We start from the raw sequence: 17,796 nt of genomic DNA, 5'->3' as shown, positions 1-17,796 counted from the left end.
GGACCCGGTGGTGCCAGTGTATGACTGCCTTGTTTCTATCAAACTGTGCCAGGGAAGCTGTGACTACAATATAGTAGCGTACTGCCATCAGTGTGTAAATGTGTGTGTGAATGGGTGAATGACTAAATGTGTTGAAAAGCACTTTCAGGTCATTTGGACTTGATAAAGAACTATACAAGTACAGGCTAGGGCTGGGGGATATGAGGAAAATCTATTATCCTCATATATTTTTGCTATACCACGATACATGATATATATCACGATATTCTTAAATGAGCTCCAATGTTATTTTAAACTAGACTCCTTGCAGCTTGATGTCACCCACGCAAGTTCCTGCCCCCATTTCTCTGCTTGATTTAAATGTAAGCTCATATAAAAAGTGATGCAGTGTTTTGCTATGAACTGTCTACACTATGACTAGTTAACATGGTGAGAAATAAGTTTTAACTAAGAAACAAAATAGGGAGGGAGAGGGAAGTAGGTCAGTTATGCTTGACTTTGACAAATTTAAATAGATGTGTTGTGGAATAAGGTGTGTTTTGGTTCAGCTTAAAAATAAAAAAGGCGACCTACACACAAACTGACAGATCATCAGTAAAGCCGGTGTTTAAATGAGCTAATCAGCCACCTTGTGTTAGTTTGGCTAATCTTCCACAGTGATTATTTATTAATAAAAGCAAAATACACAATGTAGCGTCCAGGTGGAAAGGATGGCCTCTCAAACTGATGGTTCACAATCCTTTATTATTTATTATGTGAACACATTGTAAAAGCTACAAAATATACAAACATACAAATAAAATACCATTAGTAACTCAAACAGTGTTGTTCTAACCTTTTCCTTATTAACATATGACTCCTTTGCATTACGTGCTATAATTATGTTTCACAATACATGTATTTATTAAACTCTAACATTTCTGTATCATGAAATAAAATAAAATACAACGTATTTCAACTGTTGACAGTTAACTAAAGAATGTTAGCACCAACTAGTGGCAAAACACAACCATCACACCCAATAGCGAACTACACGTTCCGCAGGAAAACTAAACATATATTTATACATCAAAACACTCAACTAACTGATTGTTTACACCTTAATTTGAACTACTCCTTAATTATCTCCTTTTCACTCCGACCTGTACGCTTTCTCTCTGCACGATGACCAATCTAATTTCTCTCTAGAAACAATTTACTGTGAAATCAGTAAGTGTGGGCCCAGCTTGGCTTTTCTTCTTCTACAATTTGTTACAACATTGGATTAATATCCCTGGGAAATGGAAGATAACTGTTCCAAATGAAAGCCTTACATTCCAATGAAATTGCTGCTGTATTAGCATTTCCCCAGACATAGCAGAACCATATATAGCTTTTTATTTTTGAATAAAATGTGAATGTTCGCTGAACGTTGTCAGCGGACTTTTGGCGGACATTCAACTGAAATAGGATAATAAATAATTGGATAATAAAAAATACAATAACTTTTATTTTTTATTTAAAGGAAAATCTCACAGTGCATAGCTGTACAGCTGCTGCTGCAACAATCCATACTATCAGTCACTTGTGGGCAATTTAGAATCACACAGAAAAGCTCCAAAAGGGAATCAAACTTAAAATTCTGAACTAAGAACTTCTGATCACATAATAGCAATTAACCATATCTGCCATGGTAAATCATTACTGATAACTACTGTCAGTAGTCCCCAACATTAATATGATTAGACCGCATGTAATCATATATACATATATACTATTGTTGTAAAGGCTGAGCCAAGAAAATTTAGGTCTGTATCAAACAAGTAGCCCTTCGTGTTACTCTGTACCTGTGAAGTAGCTCCCAGTCTCAAAAAGGTTGGTGGCCCTGGCTTAAAGGGACATTTTCATGTGCAGTTCCAACTCAACTTTACACAAACAGACATAAAGATGCAGTGAATAAATCGATTTTTGATCAGTTTTTTGCACCATAGAGTGAATAATAAACATGTTTTCACCAAGGCTCTTTAAATGTGTATGTATTTGAAATTTGAAATGGACATTTGTGACTGCATACATAATAAACCAGCAAATATTCAGTAAGCAGCATATTGTGAGGTAACGCAAAATAATTTTTTTTCCTTATGTCACCTAAGGGGCTCCATACCTTCTCACTGCACTGAGTCAAACAAAGCAAACCCTTTGAGCAACCTGTTCTGATCTTCACCTGTGGGGGTGCTGTATCAAGAACTATTGAAGGAAAAGACATGTAAACCTCTGAAGAAGAAACTCAGCATAACTTCCTTAATCAAAAAATGTAAAGAAAATTGGAGTAGCATCCGAATTTAGTGGTGGTAGGATTTTTCATTTGTCTTGGTTTTTTTTGTCTTCAGTGTTCTCAAACTGCATTCCTTGAGGAACAGAATCTTGTAACCTTTAGATGTCTCTGCTTCAGCACACCTAGCTCCAATATCAGCTCATTAGTAGAGCTCTGCAGAGCTGACTGCATGCTAGTGAGTACATTTTTGTCATTAGACTAGTGTTTCTCAACCCTGGTCCTCACCACCCCCCTGTCCTGCATGTTTTACGTATTTCCCTTCTGCTACACACCTGCATTGTATCTCTGGGTGATTCTGCAGCACTTGATAGTCATGCAATCATTTGAATCAGCTGTTCTGGAATAGAGGCACATCTAAAACATACAGAACAGGGGGGCGGTGAGGACCACGGTGGAGAAACACTGCCTTAGACCATTTGTTATCAAGCTTGACCATTTGGTCGTGAAGTGAGTTGTGAAAGTAGGATGACCTGTGTGAATACCAGAAAACTACATTTTCTAATACGCAAGTCAATATCTGACTGTAGTGTAAATTGCTTTGGTGTCCTCTAGACTAGATAGTACTATAAAAATGTTAGATTCTAATCTTCAACTTTTAGAACAATTTTTACTCATTAGCCTTAGTTTTAGGAACCCAAGAATCAGTTCTGCTGAGATCAGAAAGGCCTTCGAGTAAACTGACCTCAACATGCGAGTCTGAGGAGGAAAAAAAGAACCAAGAAGTGTGTTCATGCACTGCCATTCTTTTCATTATTTCATTTGCTCTGACTGGTATAGAAGCGACACTATCACAGCATCATACTATATGTTACATTAGTGACAGATCCAAGTATGACATGAGGCAGAGCTGTAATACTAAAATTTCTAAACTGAACCTGAAGTTAGCTTCATAAACCACAAATCCTGGTCCAGAGACTAGGCCTCAACTAAGTGGCTGTGTTTTATATTTCACATTAGTACCAAAACAAAAAGTTAACTAATTAATCAATTTATTTGAAAAATGCACAGAGTCTGAGTTTCTCCTGTTTGTTTAGAAAGCATCCTGCTGTCCAAATTAGATCACATGGTATGAAGATAAACAGTTTGACTTCTTTCTACAGCATTATTATTTTATACATGTTGCTTAACTTACACGTTACAATAACAAAATAAGACATACACTACTTACTGATTTGCTCAGTAAAAGAGAAAACAGATTCTGTGAAGTTTTTTTTCCAAATTTTGAAAATTATCATGTTGAGTAACAGGGTTGCAGTTTGCAGTAAATATTTCATAATGCAATATTGAAATTCAGTCTAGTCCCAATCTCAGCCTGAAGCTGATTCACTGTTTTCAAACTTTGGTCCCAAATCCAGAGCTAATCTCAAATTAGCTGCCTCACAGTCAATGACTGTTTCATGAAAGATGAAATCACACAATTGTGCCTAAAGGCACAATTTCTCATTTATTTACAGGGTTTCACAACATATAAAAAAGTGGCACAAAGTTACTCCCTTTCTCAAATGAGGGACTGGTTTACAATCTACTGAGGTCACTCTCATTAAGATTCCACACAGTGTCACATAGGAGAGTCCCATTCTATTGGCTAAGAGTCAATAGGGACATGGCAACATATAACTGTAATTTCAATGCAAGTTAAGGTAAAACTGTTTGGATTGCTTCCAGTCCAGACAGGAGGCTGTTTTTCATTGTCATTATATAAAGATTGTTTGAATTTCTGTCAGTAATAAATATATTGTTTTGTTATGTGAATGCAAAAAGAGCAAAGACACAGAGAAATCCCTATAGACTCACTGGAATGATGCTAACTAGCTTGTCATTGAACAATGTTGCTCACCTTTTTTACTAGGACAGGGGTTAAAGGTTATGCTGGTATAGAGGTTAAAGCTGGTAACCACCGCCACCTTCAAGCGTGTCAAGCAGGAACAAACTATTTCATGCAAATCCAGGGAAGAATTCAGTGCAAATATAGATTTATGTTTTTTAGTCTAGGAGGGGTAACATGTAATTTTTACTGCTAAAAACAGTTTTTTATAAGGGAACATGATGAATTTTATAATCGACAGGGCCCCAAATTTTTTCTATTTCTGTGAACAAAAAAAAACAACTATTTTGTGGGGGGCCCCTGTCTGTCCAGGGCCCTTGAAATTGTCCTAACTTGGAATTGTCCATATCCAAAAACCAATCAACGCATTGAAACCTTGTAATCAGCAGCAGTACAATGATAGGAACAGACATATAATTCAAAAATCAAATCTGGAATTATTGTCATTGGACTGTTAATGTATCCAGGGTTGCCGAGGGCTGCTCTCAAGCTTAACTAGTTTAAACTGAACACTGAAAATACCATGAAGTTATGATATTTTTTATGTCTACAGAATAAGACCTTTTATGACCAGACAGAGTCCCAAGAGCATGATAATGCACAGACAAGGGAAGTGGACAGAAAGGAGGAGCATAATGTATGCCACCAGGCTTTTGCCCCAAAGGACAGGAGGGGATAGAGGTGGTGTCTGTGTCTGTGGGATCTCACAGTAAACACCAGTCCAGCCCTGGTAGCACTGGCAGGTGAACTTGTGCCTCATGTCCAGGATGTCATGGCTGTTGAGGTGACCCCTGACCTCAAAGCGAGGGCGACCAGGCGCTGGGTTATGGTGGATGTGAAAGTAGCGTGGGTTGAGGTGGAGATAGTAACGTGAGTCCAGGCTCTTGCGGACACATCTTCCATTCTTCTTGCAAAGTGCTTTGCTGCATAATTTAGCTGCTGCGGTGACATTTATGACATAATGTCCTAACGGTCCGTCAATGTACTTCTTTACAGTAAGGCAGTTTCTCTAGAAGAAGAATAGAACAAGACATTGTCAATGGTCTAAAATAAGAACTTATCTCCTTCCATGCAAAATCAGCAAAAGATAAAGAATTAAAGGATAGTGATAACTTCAAACAATTTTAGTATTATAGAAGACTATTTTAAATTGCTTACAGTTTTCTTTGCTTTGCTTTTATCATTTACCTTTGACCGAGCATATTCTGATGATCCCCAAAGGACAACACCTGATGCTCCCAAAGCAGCACTCTCCCCGATAGTATGAACTAAGTCACTCTTTAACAAAATGAAAACTTTCAGTCGAGTTTAGTTAATATTTACATGGACAAAAAGATTCTTTATCTAAGAAACTCCATCAAATTGCATTAATATCTGGTTCTACTGCAATTACTCCTGAATGATCATGGAAGGACAGTGTAAAGTTGAGTTTTTTGCAAATGAAAAGATGAACTTTGCAGCAACTTGTCATACTGAGCATGCAACCTGTAACAGTAGAAAGGAAAATTTGCCTTTAAGTTGGCAGTATGTGACTTCTGTCAAAAATGTTTTGTTTACATATTGCATTCTGAAACATTTTTCATAAAAGTTACACACTGCATCTTTAGCAGGAAAAAACCTGCAGCAGAATCAGGCTCAATGTGAGAAACCACCTGCCAACATTTACTGGGGACTTGAGAAGTTAGAACAGACACAAAAACACAGATTCACTGGTCCAGGAGTACTTTCTATGTTGGAAAAAATAAGAGAAAAAAATAGTTTATGGCAGCAATAGTGGCTTCGTCTAGGATAGAAACATAGCTAAACAGATGAGTTATGAGTTAGTTGTATCTTTAACAGGAGGAAACCTGCAGCAGAATCAGGCTTAATGTGAGAAGCCATTTGCCACAACTAAGTAGGATAAAGAGAAAAAGCAGATGACAAAAAATGAATGGCAGAAAAACAACAGATATGCATCAATGGAGGTAATACGATGAAGTGTCAGTTAGAAGTGGTCACTATGTCCTCTTACAGCATAAGAGCTAGCTAAAGCAAGTCTAAAGGTAAATTAGCTTTATTAAAGAGTAGCCTACCGGTAAGACAGCAATAACATTTTTTGTTTAGTTTTTTGATGAAATGTGCGTTTTGTGGGCTACAGTTTGCATGTGTAAGGAATGCAGAAAAGAAACATAACCTGCAAGCAACTGTTAGCTAGTAGCAGCGGTAGCTATAATTTACCACAGCAATCACTTAATAATAATCGCAAAACCATTAACATACTACTGCAACAGACGGAATGTCCTGTTCGTTATGTGGGAAATATTTGAGTGTCGAATCCTGAAATATAAAGTTGTTATGGCAACAAGTATGTGTGTTGCGATACAGAGAGCGAGTAAGAAGTGGTTTTGAGTTGTACTTTGGTTTTTCTGTTTGCTGTGGACCACAGCACCAAACTAATAATATATTCATTTCCAGTGATGTCAATAACGCGTTTCTATTTCAAATCCAGTAGTCAGGCTACAGTTACTTATCGAAATCACTTTGCGTTACTATTTTGTTTTGTAATTTAATTTAATTTCCTCTACACGTCTTGGGGAGTGACCACTGTTTCTGCGACACTAATCAGCAGCGACAGAAACAGAAACGATAGAGGGAAGAGGAAGATGCGCATTTTGTTGCTGGAAAAACAGGAACTATTTAGAGTTTCTGTCGCCAAGTCCGATTATTATAAGCAGCTTTGAGCTTGTTGTTTTTTTGTTTTTTTTTTTTTTCTAAAGTCGCTTGCAGATGTAATGAGTCGCGGGTTGCGGTTTTTGGGCTTGGAAATAAGGAGGCATAAACCCCAGAATTTGTCTGACATCCAGTTAGGTTTAGTCAGACTCTAATTGTCCATCATTTCCCAGATGATCCGTCCCACTGTGTCTTTGTTAATGTCAAGTTAATATATAACCTCTGAATGACGTCGAGCTTCACGTTGCGCTCCAGAAAACTGCAAACATCGAGACTAATATGAAAAGTTCAATAAACGTTTAAACAGCCATGAATGAATGAGTCCGTAGAGTTGCGCAACTAAACGCCATTATAATTATTAATATTAAGATAAGTGTCACAAATCTGTGCAGAAGGACATCAGAGTTGTGGAGCGGCAGGAGGAGCTCTGTGCGCTGTGACACCAAACGCAGAGCCGTAAGACAGAACCTGGAGGCTGGGGCGGGGGGAAGAGAGGGGCCTAAAATCCTACAGACAATACTGGAACACACAAAAACACACACAAATTACTAAAGTTTTTTTGTACTGTTGTAACCATTAAACAATCTCCCCTTCAGTTCAACCATATAAGTGGAGAAACATTGTTGATGTTACCATTATAAAATAACTCGCAATTAAGTTTTGGCAAAGATCAATGTCATTGTCACAGGTGGTGGAGCGTTGTTGTTAGCAGCTGCTGAAAGTAACTACAAAAGTTACTTTTAATGTAACTTAGTTACTTTACCAATCAAGTAATCTAAGTTACATTTTCAAGGAGTAATCAGTAATCCAATTAAAGTTACTTTTTCAAAGTAACTATACCATCACTGTTCATTTCCAAGTTTCATTGAGTTAATGGAATTATTCTATGGCGGCAGCACAGCTGTGGATGGCATATTAAAGAATTATCTTTTTGCCCTCCAGCATTGTGCTGGAGAGCAAAAATTTTGTAAAATCTCCATATGTAAACAATAACAAGCAGGGGTTCTATATCTGTCAATCTAATTATGATTAAGTCAGTGCCTCACCAGCTATGAACTGCTACGTCAATGCTGGTATTGGTCCAAGAAGTAAAACTTGGTTGATTTGAAAAACTTTTGTTTATTTTCATCTTGTTGTCTTTTGTGTTTTTGGAGGGACACAGGAAGGAGTTGGTCATGTAGTATTTGTTCAGTCTTGTGACAATTTTATTGATGCAGTAGTTTATGGGTTAACTGAAGCAGAGAAGCAATGTAGGTAGTGTGGTTACTTTGAAATGACAAAAGTGTAGAAAAATATGTATAATATACATGATATCAGTTAATACTGCCAAACATCAGGATTAATATCAGCTATTAATATTGACCTAAATTTTCCACATCAGTGCATCCCTAATATTCTTCTATAGCTTAGAAAATTAACCTGTAAAAATAATAGTTCACTTTTTAGGCAAACTAGACAAAAACTTACCTAAACTTCTGAAATTGTATTCAATGTAATAGTAAAAATCAATACCAGCAGTCTCACAAAGACACTTTAAGAACATTTATATATTATTTATCGCTGTCTACAGGGTTTAGTTCATGTCTTTGTTCTCCTCAGTCAATTTAATAGATAAACTATTGTTCATTCATAAAGCTACACCGGAGCACTGCCCACTTTGTTCTGTATGCATGCATCTCTGCTCGGCACACCTCCCACCCTGTCATTGTACTTCAGCAGGATTTGCTGGGTAGCTCCGGGAGGACATCAAATAAAAGAGGGGCTCTTATACTCCATGAATCTCACCAGTCAATATAAGTATTCATTGGAAAATAATGAATACCTGAAAATCATCAAAGAAACCTCCCGACAGAACTTCATAAGTGGACATGTCAGGGGAAAAGAGCAGTGGAGGGAAGTAACGAAGTACAAGTACTTTGTACAATTTTTTTTAAGTACAATTTTTGAGTACTTTCTCCACCACTGGAAAAGAGGACATTTTGTCACTCTACATAACAGTAGAAAGTAATTGTACATAAAACTTAAATAAATTACTCAAAATGTGCTTTCACAAAATTTTAAAAGCCTAGAAACACCATTTCCTTCAACTGTTGATTCAGATAATATTTGGCAAATCAGCAGGGCACAGGAGATGAATGCAAGTCCAAATTTGCTAAAGTGGGCTTGAATCCCTATTATAACAGCTTGTAGTTTGAGTTTATCTGTTGAAATTGCACAAAGAAACTTTAAAATTGTGATGCAGTATATTTAAATTTTATATTGAAATACTGAAAACATACCTCTGAAAGCACAACAAAGGTGTAGGCATAAAAAGGTCTGGAGTAGACAAAGACAGGCAATGTGTAGTCTGTACGTGCAATGGTTGCTATCCTCATGGCTTCTTTCACTCGATAGTGAACAAACTTGATGGTGTTTGAGGAAGATTTCAGCTCAAAGTCCAGGTAGATGGATGGGTAGAGGGCTGTGCTTTTTTTCCAGAGCCACATTAAATGGTCATTGCGTACATGTTCAACATTGGGACATTCACCAGTATAGCATTGTGGGTGTTGTTTGTAGCCATAGTTGTAACAGTCAGGGAAAAGATAGAACCCCCACAGACCGTCTGGTCTCCGCGCTTCAGCCAGTGCCAAAGTGAGATTCATGAAAGCTTGCCCTGACTTTTCAAAACGATCCTTTGCTTCTTTTTCGACTTTGCTTTCTGGCCAGTGTGGGTGGAGCTTGTGGATCTGTTCCTTGGACTTTTTACGGTAGATGTCTTTGGAACCCCAATTTCGTACCCACTGAGGCCTCCAGTTCTCCCAGTCAATGACACCTAGGCCTCGAAAATCCTTGTGTGGTATTAGCTTGTCGATGTCTACTCGGGCCTTGTTCAGATGTTTGGAAATGCTCTGGTTCTGTGGCAGGCCACCATTGATAGCAATACCTGAGCTGGAGTAGTATGGGTAGTATCCCAGATGACCATGGTAGAATATTGTGACATTCGGTCCACTTAATGTCTCATTAAGGTTTGCTACAATGTCAAAAATGCTGAGGTCTAGATCCACCTTAAATCGAAGGCGACATGACTCGGTAGGGGCGTTCCAGACTATAACAAAAGGCAGATGAGGGATCAAAGGTGCTTGAGCTGGTTTTGTTCTGTGGCCTTGAACTTGGAGCTTTTCCTCTGTGCCAAGCCAAAGGACCAGTGGCAGGAGGTGGAGTCCTATTTGCACCATGGCCAATGATTCTTTATGAAGCAATTAGTGAGATGGGGAGAAAAAAAGAAATTAGATGTTCAGAAAGAGATCATTTGAGCATCAATGAACAAGGATAATCAGCCAGGCCTTTGAACATCATGAGCAATGGCCACTGAAGTGAGAGCTCCAGATTCCACAGCAAAGCACAAACCTACTTTGTTCTCAGAAAGAGTAAGACTGCTTGGAAAAATTAGAGTCCATTTTATTTATCTAGCATCTTTCTTATACAGCAGTCACAAATTGCTTCATAGTAAAAATAGTTTTAAAAAATTAGTAAAAGCAATAAAAACACAAAGACACATTAAATGAAATCAAACTGTCATAAAATAGATGGAAATCCAAAAGGTCAGAAAGTGGCAAGCTTCTCACTGTTGTATCAAGAACACTCTCAGTAGAGATTTGTTAAACAAGACAAAAGGGGTGTGCTGTGGTGGTGCAGGGGTTCAGCACAACCCACATATGGAGGCCTTAGTCCTCGACGCAGCTGTCGCAGGCTCGATTCCCAGCCTGGTGACCCTTGCTGCATGTCTTCCCCCTCTCTCATTACCTGCTCTCCTGTCAATTAACTAACAAATAAAGGCCACTAGAACCAAAAAAATCTTTAAAAAGACAAAAAAATAAATGGATTCATTTTAACTTAATTAAAAAAGAAATATGAAGTCTACTATGGACTTCTTACAGAAATTTGAAATTCATGGGAAAATGAAAATCAAATCAAATTTTATTTGTATAGCACATTCAGCAACAAGGCTCTTCAAATCATAAAAACAAAAAAACACAAAGTTATGCAACATAGAATCAACAATTAAAACATTACATTAAGTCAAGTGCCATCATTAAATTTGTAATTGACTATGTCTCAAATAAAACTCTAAACAGATGGGTTTGTAGTCGAGATTTAAAGGAGCTCAGTGTTTCAGCTGTTTTACAGTTTTCTGGAAGTTTGTTCCAAATCCGTGGTGCATAGAAGCTGAATGCTGCTTCTCCTCGTTTGGTTCTGGTTCTGGGGATGCAGAGCAGACCAGAACCAGAAAACCTGAGAGGTCTGGAAGATTGATACAACAACAGCAGATCTTTAATGTATTGTGGTGCTAAACCGTTCAGTGATTTATAAACTAACAACAGTATTTTAAAGTCTATTCTTTGAGCTACAGGGAGCCAGTGTAGGGACTTTAAAACCCATGTTATGTGCTCTATCTTCCTGGTTTTAGTGAGAACACGAGCAGCAGCGTTCTGGATCAGCTGCAGTTGGAGGATTGATTTGTTAAGCAGAAAAGCATCTTTCCTATGCAGAATCTATATTTGGATATCTGTTCAGTTTACGCTACACATTGTCACACCACAGCTAACCAAATCCAGGGTTTTTTTAATCTTTCTGATCTTATCCCCAAGTCATGTCTACACTACTATGTTACAAATGTTTTGTTGTTAACATGCACATTCTTATAAAAAGTATACATTCATGTTTATGTCAGAAGAATTCGCCATTCACTAAGCTTCATCTTCACACAAGTCCAAAAGGCATTAGTAATAATTCACTGGGTTTATTGAGTCAGTTAAAAGTATCTTGGTTTCTTGTTCACAAGTGATGCTTGGATTGAGCAGGAGCTGGACAGAGGAACTCATGTATGAGATAAACTGGTTCTAACTCTCACGTCATGTAATATGGATCATAACTAATACAAGCCACTGACGGATTTCTTTATAGATGGATGGTCACACGTAAAGTGGATAATTCAACACAAGCATTTTTAGATTTATAAAACCTTTATCTGATGTGTAAAATAGAAAAGAGAGCCTTTACAATATGTGTTTTTTAATTTTTAATTAGGACAGCATGTCTTTTAAAAATATTGAAAAGCTTAATATTGCTTGTCATTTATTTCAGAAAGTGAAACTTATTTTGATTCATTACACACATAGTAACTGTGATTATGGTTTACAGATGATAAACCCCTTTAGGTATCTAAGAAAATTTGAAAATGATGAAAATTGAGAATATTAAAACTTAACCATCTAACTCAAAATATCTTTAAAGCTGTTAGTACACAGTCAGGCATAATTTGTTTTTTTTTGCATGGAATAACAACTGCTACAAAATATTTTTTGTATATTCCCATGAATGGAATCAATTTATTAACAAGCATTGGTTTAGTCTGTTTGTAATTCTGACTCCATATCTTCTGTCATCCCTGCTTTGCTCTGGTCTTATGAAGGAGCCCCGCCACAAACCTCATCTAATTTCTCCTGTGCTCCCCATATGCAAGTAATTCACATTTCATCTTTCCAAAGTTGGAGAAGAAACATAGTGACTTAGCTCTTAAGAAACACAGCCAAAGAGGTTTCCTCCAAGAATGAAATGGAAAATCTCCCAGCGTTTCCAGCATAGTTACCAGAGCAAAGGAGGAAGAAACCGCCTGTGGGCTGAGGGTTCTCAGTGTAAGAATTAGCATGAAGCTGAGGTCATCTAATCATTTTAATAGGAAATGCTCTCAGGGATCACAGTAAGAATCTGGATCAGTACATAAGCTAGGAAAGAAGATGGCTGAAGGAGTACATTCAAAGTTTGTAATAAATCAATTAGATGTTTCCTTGAAATCTGTTTTTGCCATGACTTTCTCTTCAGTTTGTCTTGGGTTCTGACAGCAGGCCCCACAGGCTGTGAGTTTCTCACTGGTTTCATAGAGTTTCCCAGATGAACGATTTTCATGGTGAAGCTCAAGCAAAACAAGCAGAATGTGGTGAAGTCACTCTGACGTTCCACAAAACCGCAGGGAAAAATAGGAGCCTCTGGAAAAATTATGACTCCAGACCACAAGACAGACCCCCCAAACGCAAAGTTTCAGTTCATACCAACATGAAAGACTCGTTTCAATGATTTGTCTTGCATAAACACAACTGAACAGTTTAAAGCAGTCAAGGTTGGCTCATTGGAACCAGATGGTTCTGATGTAAATTATCATTCTGAGAAAACCTTTTTTACATAGTGATATTTCCCTACAAGCGATAAGCTACTGCCTCATAATGCTAACCTCAAGATTCCATAACCTCTCAGTTAATAGGTTCAAATAACGCTTAACTTCAGTTTAACAATGAAGCTCTATGACCATGTAAAACGCCTCAGAAGCCTGTAAAAATAGTAAAAACTGCAGTTAAGGAGTCCGGGCCGCAGTAAAATTGCCAAGTCTCGACCGGTCCGCGGTGATAAAAAGGTTGGGGACCACTGCCCTAGGAGGTTCTGTAGATGACAACCAAACTGAAAACGACCTGAAGCAGCAGGACTAGGACAAAACAATGGCTCCTTCAGGACGTGCACACCGTACCTACAGGTCAGGTCTGCACACCTGGAGGCTACAGGAGGAGGCGGAGAGCCACGGAAGATTCACAGCCAAGTCCCACAATAATCCAGGAGCTAAAGGCAAAATTTAGTGCCAGCCATGGCACAGAGCCCAAAACAAGCTGGACAATGAAATCACCTACCCTGATGAAAACCCCAAGGCCAAGGCACCAGTCTGACCGCACACACCAGAGAGCAGGAGGGAGACATGACCCAACCACAGTCCTGAACCCAAGACAGGCATGATTACAAGAAACAGTCTGAGACAAGACAAAGGGAGAGTACAAAACTATCCTGGATGGGATGATGGACACAGTGTTTGGAGAAGACATGACTCTGAATAAGATATTCCACAACATGCCATCGCCACAAAGCTCAACTGAAATGGTATGAGTAAGCAGGATGTGCACCTAGCTTTAAAAGATACACTGGTGCCACCCACCACTCACCTTAAAAGGCGAACCTGCACCAACATGCCACAGATGCATCAAGAACAAACTGCAAGAAGTCCCAAACAAGGGCTGCAGAAACACATGATATATTTTTCTCTTTAAACTCTGGGAGACAAAACAAATATTGGTTCCTGTGGAAGATGTGATGAACTCCCCAACGAAGCTTGAACATTTGATGCTGTGAACTAATGTGAGGTGAAATCCATTAAGTTTGTAAATGAAAGGCTGACTGAAACAAAAGGGTTCAAGGATAGAATAACTAGAGTATGGGTAAAGGTTCAAAAACTGCTTTCAGTTCACCGTATTTATCCCAACACTGTACATAATTCTGAAAAATAAATGAATGTTTTTTCTGTTTTGACCGACTGGAGTTTGTTGATGGTCCCTAAGTGACCAAACACATTCTGGAGCAAGCACACAGAATCTGCCATCTCTGTGACAGACAGCATGGAAAGCCATCACTGTCTCAGCTGAATCCCAGAACGCATGTCTGTAAAATATCCATCTAACAACCAGCTTCACTGCAGGGCTAAAACCACTGTAGGCTGCAACTTCAGGACTGAACCTGCTGATAGTTTGAAGGACTTGAGCAGGGGAGGTGCGGGGTAGGGGTGCTGCATTGTAATGTGGAAGCTCAGTTTGGAAACTGTTCCCCAAGTGTTTCATAAATCCGGATGGTTGACTTGGGAGAGTAGAGAATTCCTAAAGCGTGCATGAAGAGTCACACTTCAGGTTGATGAGAGAATAACATGAAGTTAATGAAGTTAAACTCGAAAAAGTTGATTTTACATTATACTGCCACTTTAAAAGTTGGAAGGAAATATCTTAGGTGCAAAACATTTTTAGATATCAGTAGCAATTTGTTTAATTATGTTGCAGCAAATAAAAGCTTTTTATCTTCTATTTTAAAGATGACATACCTGTTCCCCTCTTCTGGCTGTGATGAGGATTATTTCTCTGCCCTTAATGAGTTAGCATCATTGATCTGGTGTTTTAAGGCTGCAAAATGTTGATGAGCAGCTAAACCACATTTCTGTCAGTGTCTCCTGCTCCTCTGAACCTTTGTGTGTTTCTGGGCACACATCCCCTGCTATTGTTGCACTGGCCCCTCCTCATTGCAGTCCTCATTTGTTATATTAAACAGGAACAGAAAATGTATTTTCAGGGTTAGCTACATCGTTCCAGTGAGAGTTTCTTATGTGGAAATTAATCTAAACATATTCATGCAGTTCACAGAAGTCTAGGATAAATTCAGTAGACATTAAGATTTAAAAGTGAAAGGGAAATAGATGTCCAGCTTGAACCATTAATCTGCAGTCTGATAACCTTCTGGCACAACATTTGAAGTCGGTATTGCTCACTCAAACAGGAAATCTCTCCACACATGAAGACATTCAGGTGGATCTACCTACATCTGTGAATAAAGGTTTTTTGTTACGAAGTTAAGCAAGTGCATAGTAGTCAGGTTGATAATACAGCACAAGAGATTAATTATCACTGAGAGTGGATCTATATGTGAATTTTTTCAAAAGTTTTAAATAGGCACAATTTCTCTTACTGAACACTGGAGAAGGATCCCTTCTCCATGGATCCTGAATGTGAATAGCAGTTTTATATACTCACTTCAGGGGTAGTGCAAGCTGCGCCTTGACTTGTACCTAGCCATGTGATTGACAGCAGACTGCATTTGTTGACTTGCCCACTGAATTACATCACTGTATGAGCAAAGGCCAAACCTTGTAAACTTCAGACATGTCAATTGCACATGTTTAAAAAATATTAAAATAAAATCCCACAACATTGATGGTTTTCACATATCAAACTGATCAACTAATCAGCTAACTGCTTGGGCCAGCAATGAATTTCTCTAAGACACAATAAAATATCTGGATTTATTTGAGTCTAACCTCAACCTCAGGGTTTTCCATTGCTGAGTGTTGCTGCTAACATCATCAGGGAATTGACAATCTCTTGCACACTCAAATTCTCCTGTTCTTGCCTGTTTGCATGCCCAATAGTGAGAAACAGACCATCATGGAGATACTCCAAATTGGGATAGAACTGAACCAGACTTTAACCAGTTAGAGTGAGATGGGCCTTTGGAGAACTGAGGTGAAACAAACAGAAATCCTGAGTAGTACAGTTATTGCTTTTTTGGACAAGGTTCATGAGAAATTGATCTAAAAATCAGGTATTTTATATATATATATATATATATATATATATCATGTTATGTTATTGCCTCATAAAAAATCCTACCTCAAAGATTCCTCTAGACCAGTGTTTCTCAACTTTTTTTGGGCCAGTGTCTCCTAGCCTTTATCGAGGTCCCTCACCGCCCCCCATCAAAGAAGTTGTAGGCTACTTTGCACTATTATTTTATTATTAATGTTACTATCACTATTGTAGATGTTTTGATTTTTATGCTTGTTTATATATTTATCGTCAAAATAATTTCTCAGAGAACAAAAAGCCATGGGAATAGAAATTATTTTCACAGGTATCTACAAAAAATGCAATGAGCATTCAAGTTAAAATCTGTAGGCCTAACAGCAGCCAATCAGAGTGGAAAAATATTCTTGTTCTTTCCCATTTTCTGATGTTGTTAAATATTCCACAAAATGACCAGATAAGATGAACAACATGCCAGTTTAAACTTTGATCTATTTGCAAAACGAGCTCTGCAGCATTAAAACGTGAACTGTAACTACATTAATCATAGCTCTTTTTCTCTTCAGTGTTTGTGAGTTTCTGGTGGTGCAGCTCTGTGCTGCCTTCAGGAGAATGGGATATCAGAGTATCATCTATAAAACTTCACCCACATGGCATTTATTGTGCAAACCAGAGCTTTCAGTGGAAAAACAAAAGTTCCAGGTCCTTTTAATGCCACACAAATATGAGACAGAAACATGGATTATATCTTTATATAGACCTGTCTATTGATTATAGATTAATAGTTTTACTGGACAGAAATTACAAAGAACAAATCTGGTTCTTAATCAAATCCTAATGAGTCAAACTGAAAGTGTCATGGGGTCATCAGCCTCATGACAATAACACTGAGATGAAAAATAATATTGACGAAATAAATATATAATGTTTAAACACATAAGTGATAAGTTCCTTACTATTATCATTTGTAAAATATATTTCTCCTCAGTACTAGATGTGGTCTCAAAAAACCCATGGCACTTTAACAATATTATTTTACCTTTTATCTGAAAATAGTGTCTGTTTATTATTTCCATACAGTCCTCTGTATTAATTATATCTCAAAAGGTCTTGCCATATAAGCTTATTCCTCTGTATTTAATTTAGTTTCTTAGTTTATTCTTGGATTTTGTTCTTCATTCATTTCCATTTAGTTTCCTTTGATTAGGGTTATCCTCTCTTGGAACAGCGAGAGATCGGCTGTGCTTGGACAACGCGTCTGGCCCAGGGTGTCTGTGTTCACAGAGCGACAGTGCGGCTAGCTTACTAACATCGCGGCTGCTAACCGGGACGAGGCCAACGTCCGGCAGCTAACTGACCTAACAGAGAAAAAAACCAGTGGAAAACGACACGTTGGATTGACAGCAAGCAGAGAGAGACAGCGCAGTGGCCTCCAACTGCTTAGCAGGAGCCTTAAGGAAGCGACAGGCAAAAAGAAGCGAAATAATGCCTCCAAAAGGATCCAAGACCGACGGGAGACAAGATGAGGACTATGTATCACTCACGCAAGTCAAAGAGTTGCTGAGCCAGCAAAAGCAAATGTATATGGAGTTACTCCAACAACAACAGGACAATTTTAAAGGTTTTGTTAAAATCATTCACCAGAATGGACGCAATGACACGAGAACTACAGGACATTAAAACCAGCCTGCAATTTACACAGAAAGACGTTGACGACATTAAAGTAGAAAGTGCTAAGCACAAGGACCGAA

At 38.2% G+C, this 17,796-nt stretch overlaps 1 protein-coding gene across 2 annotated transcripts in view; it reads right to left on the bottom strand.

Moving 5' to 3' along the window:
- Positions 1-2,625: 2,625 nt before the first annotated feature.
- The window catches only part of hyal6 (hyaluronoglucosaminidase 6), a 47,700-nt gene continuing 32,529 nt past the window's right edge, over positions 2,626-17,796 (bottom strand). Inside the window, exons 2-4 of one of the 2 annotated variants that reach the window (XM_007573275.2) lie at positions 9,128-10,074; positions 5,328-5,417; positions 2,626-5,148 (exon numbers count right to left, since the gene is read on the bottom strand). In XM_007573275.2, the coding sequence (XP_007573337.1) occupies positions 4,687-5,148; positions 5,328-5,417; positions 9,128-10,063 (1,488 nt within the window). In that variant the 5' untranslated portion in view covers positions 10,064-10,074 and the 3' untranslated portion in view covers positions 2,626-4,686. The remainder of the gene's footprint in view (positions 5,149-5,327; positions 5,418-9,127; positions 10,075-17,796) is intronic. The other variant, XM_007573274.2, reaches the window with a different exon arrangement.

The sequence above is a fragment of the Poecilia formosa genome, unplaced genomic scaffold (assembly GCF_000485575.1).
Source record: "Poecilia formosa unplaced genomic scaffold, Poecilia_formosa-5.1.2 Scaffold323, whole genome shotgun sequence".
NCBI lineage: Eukaryota > Metazoa > Chordata > Actinopteri > Cyprinodontiformes > Poeciliidae > Poecilia > Poecilia formosa.
This window is presented reverse-complemented; position numbering and strand designations above follow the sequence as displayed.